Source organism: Corvus brachyrhynchos, unplaced genomic scaffold, assembly GCF_000691975.1.
Source record: "Corvus brachyrhynchos isolate BGI_N302 unplaced genomic scaffold, ASM69197v1 scaffold19, whole genome shotgun sequence".
NCBI classification, from domain to species: Eukaryota; Metazoa; Chordata; class Aves; order Passeriformes; family Corvidae; genus Corvus; species Corvus brachyrhynchos.
Window position 1 is genome coordinate 2031459 of NW_008246061.1, and position 6331 is coordinate 2037789.

Genomic DNA, 6331 nt, shown 5'->3' on the forward strand with positions numbered 1-6331 from the left:
TCGGGGCTTCTCTGTCCTTGGGCTTCTCTGGCCGCTTGGAAGGGGCGTGCAAGGGGATGGGGAGCGGGAGGGGTAAAAGGAGCTTGTTTTGTGCTCTGTAGAGCCCCGGCTTGGCCGATCTGCCCTTGGCAGAGGGAGGGGATTAGGGCTGGTGGCCTCGGGTGTCCCCAGCGTGAACCTTGGGTGAAAGGGGTCAAGTCGTCCTTAGGTTCCTGAGTACAGCAGTGACGGGATGATGACTGCAGGATACTGAGGCAGGCTTGGGGGAGACCTTAGATCCCCATTGAGTGCCTACAGAGGCTCCAGGAAGCTGGAAAAAGGCTTGGGACAAGGCATGGAGTGCCAGGACAAGGGGGAATGGCTTCCCAGTGCCAGAGGGCAGCGTTAGATGGGATATTGGTAAGGAATTCTTCCCTCTGAGGTTGGGGAGGCCCTGGCACAGGGTGCCCAGAGAAGCTGTGGCTGCCCCTGGACCCCTGGCAGTGCCCAAGGCCAGGCTGGATGGGGACAGTGGAAGGTGTCCCTGGCCATGGGAATGGCACTGGATGAGCTTTAAGGTCCCTTCCCACCCAAACCATTCCATGGTTCTATGAATAGGGATGTTCTGTGCATCCCTTATGTGCGGGAGCAGAACTGCCCTCTCCAGTCTGGGTGGGAATTCAAGACCAGGGGAAGGGGAATCTCTGCAGCTTCTTGGGTCTGGGTGGGAATTCAAGGCAGTGGCTCTGGGCCACTAATCCAGACCAGGGGAAGGGGAATCTCTGCAGCTTCTTGCCTGTCCAGATTAGAAGCCAGGAGCCCCCATGTGCATCCTGTGTCCCCCAGATCCAGTACAGGACTCCATCACCGCAGCTCCAGGCAGGATAATTTGGGTTTTGGATTTTGTTATCCCAACACCACTGAGAAGCTGCCTAAAATATCTTGATTTTTTTTCCTGCTTGTTTTCCACACAGAAACTGGGCTCCAGGCAGGATAATTTGGGTTTTGGGTTTTGTTATCCCAACACCACTGAGAAGCTGCCTGAAATATCTTGATTTTTTTTTTCCTGCTTGTTTTCCACACAGAAACTGTGGAAACACATCAAGCACAAGTACGAGAACTGAGAGCTCAGCAGCAGGAGCCAGCCTGGGGTGGCTGCAGGCACTGCAGGGATGGGTTCAACCTCCTGAAACTGGGAATGGATTCCTGATGGAACAACTCCGAGCCAGCTACTGTCAGCCACCTCCTGATATGATGTGAAGCAAGATGGACTCAAGGAGTTCTGCTGCTGTATTCAACTCAGTGTGTTCAAATAAAACTCCTGGTCCTGTCTTGTGCCTTTGTGTTCACCTCACTCATCCTTTGGCCTCTCTGTGACTCCTCCTCCTCTGGGAGGTGGAGCATCCTTAAAAGCCCTGATCCTTAGTTCCAAGGCACTGTCAGGAACCACGATGCCTTAACATGGATTTGAAAGCACTTAGCTGTGGTTCAGTGACAACCCTTGGCTTCTGCCTGGGAAGGGTGAGAAGCTGTCTGCTTCTTCTGGTCTGTCCACAGGAAAGGGGCTTAAAATCATTCCCAGCACCGTTTGTAGCTCAGATCTGATGGAGGTTCCTGGCCTGGCCCCTTTCAGAGCTGCCCTAACAGGGAGGAACGTGCCCTGCACTTTGAGCAGGCTGGGTGTGCCCAGCTCTGCTGGGCTGAGAATGGGGACCAGGTGTAACTTTCAGAGAGGAGGTGGATCCCTTTCCTAATTATTCCTGTGCCTTCTGCCTCCTCACATGGCTTGAGGAGCAGAAGTGATGTCAGGTTTGTGTGTCACACACCTGCCTCCATCCCACCTGACCCCAGGGAAGGTGCTGGAAAGGGAGAGGGATCACTTGGTGCCCCCCAGCAGCTGGCTCAGAGGAGTCATGGAATAGTTTGGATGGGAAGGGACTTTTAAGATCGTCCAGTTCCTCCCCCCTGAACCTTCTCTTGCCCTGAGCAGAGTCATTCCCCTCTCCCTGAAGAGCCCAGCCCTGCCTGACCCTGTCAAACACTTCTTTCTACACGGAAAGGGAACTCTGGGCACTGCCTGGGGTAATGACTCAGTTAATTCCTCAGCTCTCAGGTGGCTGTAGGGAGATCTGGCTGAGTGACTCCTCTTCCCACTTTCCCAGCCCAGCAGCCCCATCTCTCCCTCCTCGCTCCTTTTTCAGTAACAGGAGGGATTTCAGCAATGGCTGAGGCAGAGCCCATTAGAGCCAGTGCTCACAGCAGCTTTGTTGGGTTTGCAAACGAGTGCCAGGGGGGTAAAGCATTTACTCTGAGAACACAACGAGCACTTAAACACTTATGCTTGTGTTTTTGGAGCCAAACCCAACTCCAGCTGTCCCAGTCCCAGCTGGGCTTTACGGAGATGGTTAAGAGGAAGGTTTAAGCTTTCCTGGGACAATCCCATCTGAGTGCCAGCTCCCTGTGCTCTGCTGCTGTTCCACATCAGGCTGAGCAGCTCAGAGAGAGTTGCAGGCTCTGAGCAGCAAGAACCAAAGCTGAATACAGGATGAGGGGACAGCACTGCAGTGGGCAGCAGGGAGGAGCTGAAGCCATCGGTGCAGAGAGCAGGAGCTGCAGGAGAGCAGCCTTATCCCAGCAGGGGATTTCCCTGGATACAGCATTTAGGGATACTGGTAAATGTAATTCCTTTTTCTGTGTCTGTCATTGGGAGGTTTGGGCAGCACTGATAGGCAAAGAAAAATCTCCTCCTTGGAGCACTCAGGACTTCCCCGCATTTCGTGGCAGTGGCTGTTCTGCTGCATTTCTGCTTCTCTGCAAACAGCCCCACAGCAGCTCCAGTCACATCCCTGCCCTCTGCACACCACCAGGCACCAAAGTACAAGCCTGTGGACTTTACCAGCACCCCACTGCTCCTGCAGCACTGGGACTGCCCTGGAGCACAACCCACTGCTGATTTTCTCACTGTGGGGGTGACAGCCACAGGCACTGCTGCAGTGCTAGAAAACACAGTGTGGTGGGGAGATGGCACTCAGGGCACATTAACCAGTAAATTAACCAAGCAAAGCCTAATTGGATACACCAGGGAAGTTCGTCAATACTGACTGTAAGAGCCTAAAAAACCAACTAAAACATCTACATCTTTTATTTGTACCTTCTGTTTTCACAGGCCTCACTCAAGGGACAGAAATCCATAAGGTCTTACTCACCTGAACCCCTGTGGGTCTGTCAGCAGTGGGAATAGCCTGAGCCTTTCCCTGCCAGCATGGAGCTGTGTCAGGAGGTTTAGGTGGACATGAGGGAAAGGTTCTTCCCCCAGAGGCTGCTGGGCACGGCCCCGAGGCTGCCAGAGCTCCAGGAGCGTTTGGACAGCGCTGCCAGGGATGCCCAGGCTGGGGTCGTTGGGGTGTCTGGGCAGGGCCGGGAGCTGGGCTGGATGATCCCTGTGGGTCCCTTCCAGCTTGGGACCATCTATAACTCAAGTTCAGGATAAGGCATTTCCATGGAAGCCGTGCTCTCAGAGCTGCTCACTCCAGGGTGGGCAGGGAGGGCGCAAGGAGCCAGTATGAAAATAAAACTCTCTGAACTATAAATAGTACAAAAGGGCAGGAATGGCTGCTGCAGCCTGTGCCATGTATTGGGTGCAGCCGCTGGCACACACAGTCAGGGCAGCACTCCCACAGGGAATGCAGATCCGTGTGAGCTGAGGTGCCGGGTATTGCACACAACATCCATCCCCTGAGCAAAGGGAATGCTGAGGAAACAGAGCCTCCTCCTGGGCAGGGGCCTGGGGATGGTGCAGCCCCTGCCCCGGGAGCTGCTCAGGAAGGGATCATGCCCTTGCTGCGCTTCCTGTCGGCCATGGCCCGGCGGTTGTGGTTGGCTCTTGTGCTTTTGTTTGCTTCCTTCTTCCTCCGCTCCTGCACCGTCTCCCGGTTCTGCCCGTGGCCCTTGGCATTCCCAACAACGGCAGAGCTGTCATGCTTGTGCCTGAGGGACACAAAAAAAGGACATCACGCCGCACTCCTGGGGACAAAATCCCAGATCCCCACAAACACCAGCGGGTGAGGGGTTCAGCCCTTGGGCCTCGGCTCATCCCAGGGCTCCCACAGCAGCCTAGGAGCAGCATCAGCCACACCACGACTGTGTCCTTCCACACATTGAGCCCAGCAGGTGCAAACAGCTACCAAACTGTCCCAAAATCCCTATGGGAGCTGTTAGAGATCTGGAAGTTGTGCTCTCCAAGATCCTGTCTTGCACAGGGCTCTGCTGCTTGGAGTGACAGGACAAGGGGGAATGGCTTTGAAAAAAGGGGAGATTTAGATTGGGTATTGGGAAGGAATTGTTCCCCTTGGGAGGGTGGGGAGGCCCTGGCACAGGGTGCCCAGAGCAGCTGGGGCTGCCCCTGGATCCCTGGCAGTGTCCAAGGCCAGGCTGGACATTGGGGCTTGGAGCAGCCTGGGACAGTGGGAGGTGTCCCTGCCCATGGCAGGGGGTGGAACAAGACGGTCATCAAGGTCCCTTCCCACCCAAACCACTCCATGATTCCATGACATTCCTATTCAACGGGATAAAAGAACCAGCAGTGAAGGGTGGGTGAAGAGGTTCACCCCACTGTGGCAGGACCCTGAAACATGGGAATGTCAAGGAGCAGGAACACCCTCAACAATTCCAGTCAGCAGCAAAACAGCTGCCAGCTGCAGAGCCAGAGGGAGATCCTCGCTTACCCCTTCCTGGCAAGGAATGCCTGGCGCCTGGCTTCTGCCCTCTCCCGCAGGACAGCCGGGTCCTGCACAAAGTGGTCCTGCAAGGAAGCAAGGGAACAGGTCAGGAAACTCATCAGCACCATGCAGAAGCCTGGAGAGGAGGGGATTCTGTTGGGAACAGAGTCAATTCCTGGTTCATTACCTCTGGACCAGCAGGATTGGTGTCAGGGACTCTAAACACAACACCCAGCACAAAACCTGCCTGAAAACCTTCCTCCACTGTGGCTACTCCCAGCACTTCCATGGAAACAGAGTGCTCTGCTGGCACTGTCTGGCTCTGGGATAAAGCAGATTAAAGCTCCCCACAGAGGAAGTGTCACTGCTCCAGCACAGTTAGGCCAGGAGGCAGTGGAGAGCAGTCCCTGGGGACACTCACAGCCCAGCAGCCACTGAACAGCAGCTCAGTCCCTGCTGCTGCTCAAAGATTCCCTCTCTGAAACAGGAAATCTGCTCCACATCACCTGCAGGTGAAGCAGGGAAGAAATATGGTAAATCTTAATGCAACTCCAGCTAAATGTCACCTTTGTTCTTTCCTTTTCAGCTTCCTCCTCCTCCTCTTCATCCTCTTCCTCTGTCTCCTGTCCTTCCTCCTGTCCTTTGGGTCTCAGGACCTGAGGAATTGTGAATGGCCTGGGAATTAAGACAAAAAAAGTTAGAAAATAAAAGAGCACAGCCTCAAACATTTCTCTGAAGAGCATATCCTTCTTGGTTGGCATTATGTCTTTAAAAATGAGAATCTGCAGATTCCATGGACTTTATTTTCCTGAAGAAAAAACCAGGAGATCCAGGAGTTAATACCACATTCCTATGGGCAACTGGCAAACACACGCTCTTCACTGGGGAATGTTCACTATGAAGTTGTCTCTGAAATTAATAATAATAATAATAATAATAATAATAATAATAATAATAATAATAATAATAATAATAATAATAATAATAATAATAATAATAATAATAATAATAATAATAATAATAATAATAGTTAAAAAACCCCCCAAAACCTCACAAGGAATTTCTCCACAGAAGCAACTGCTTCCTTTGGGAAATGGGCATCCAGACACAGCCACAAGGCAATATTAAGGAGCATCCTTTGGACAGAAACATTAATGCTCAGCCAGTGCTGGGCTCCAAAGCCTCTGACTGGTCAGGGCTAATCCACGGAGCCCCAGTTCCACTGCTGTGCCCCAGTTTCCTGCAGGGGGAAATCCCTGGAGAAATTCATCAGGCTTTATGAATCACCCTGGACATGCAGGGTGAAGGGCCTGGGGATGGAGGCAGAATTTACCACATGCCTATAACTCTTCTTTAACATAAATATGTGTCTGTGTTTAAATTCCATTGGAATTCAGACCATTCCACTGCCATGGAATGTAAAACCAGAAAAGCCTTTGTTATTTCAAACCAACAGATCCAGTTTTCAGCAGTGACATCCACTAATTGTTTCTAGGGGCAGTGAGACCTGAGAGAGGGGAAAATACCTGGGTGCCACATTCTTACAGGCAAAACACAGAAAGGATTTAGATTGAAGCTTCTCAGTGCTTTTGGGGGGGGGGGGGGGGGGGGAGGGGCTCAAAGAACCTCAAAGC

General features: G+C 52.6%; 1 protein-coding gene across 2 annotated transcripts in view; it reads right to left on the bottom strand.

The window, feature by feature from the left end:
• Positions 1-3103: 3103 nt before the first annotated feature.
• The window catches only part of ASCC2 (activating signal cointegrator 1 complex subunit 2), a 24887-nt gene continuing 21659 nt past the window's right edge, over positions 3104-6331 (bottom strand). For both annotated transcript variants that reach the window (XM_008642929.2, XM_017746538.1), the window contains exons 16-18: positions 5264-5372; positions 4704-4780; positions 3104-3966 (exon numbers count right to left, since the gene is read on the bottom strand). In XM_008642929.2, coding sequence (XP_008641151.1) covers positions 3798-3966; positions 4704-4780; positions 5264-5372 — 355 coding nt within the window. In that variant the 3' untranslated portion in view covers positions 3104-3797. The remainder of the gene's footprint in view (positions 3967-4703; positions 4781-5263; positions 5373-6331) is intronic.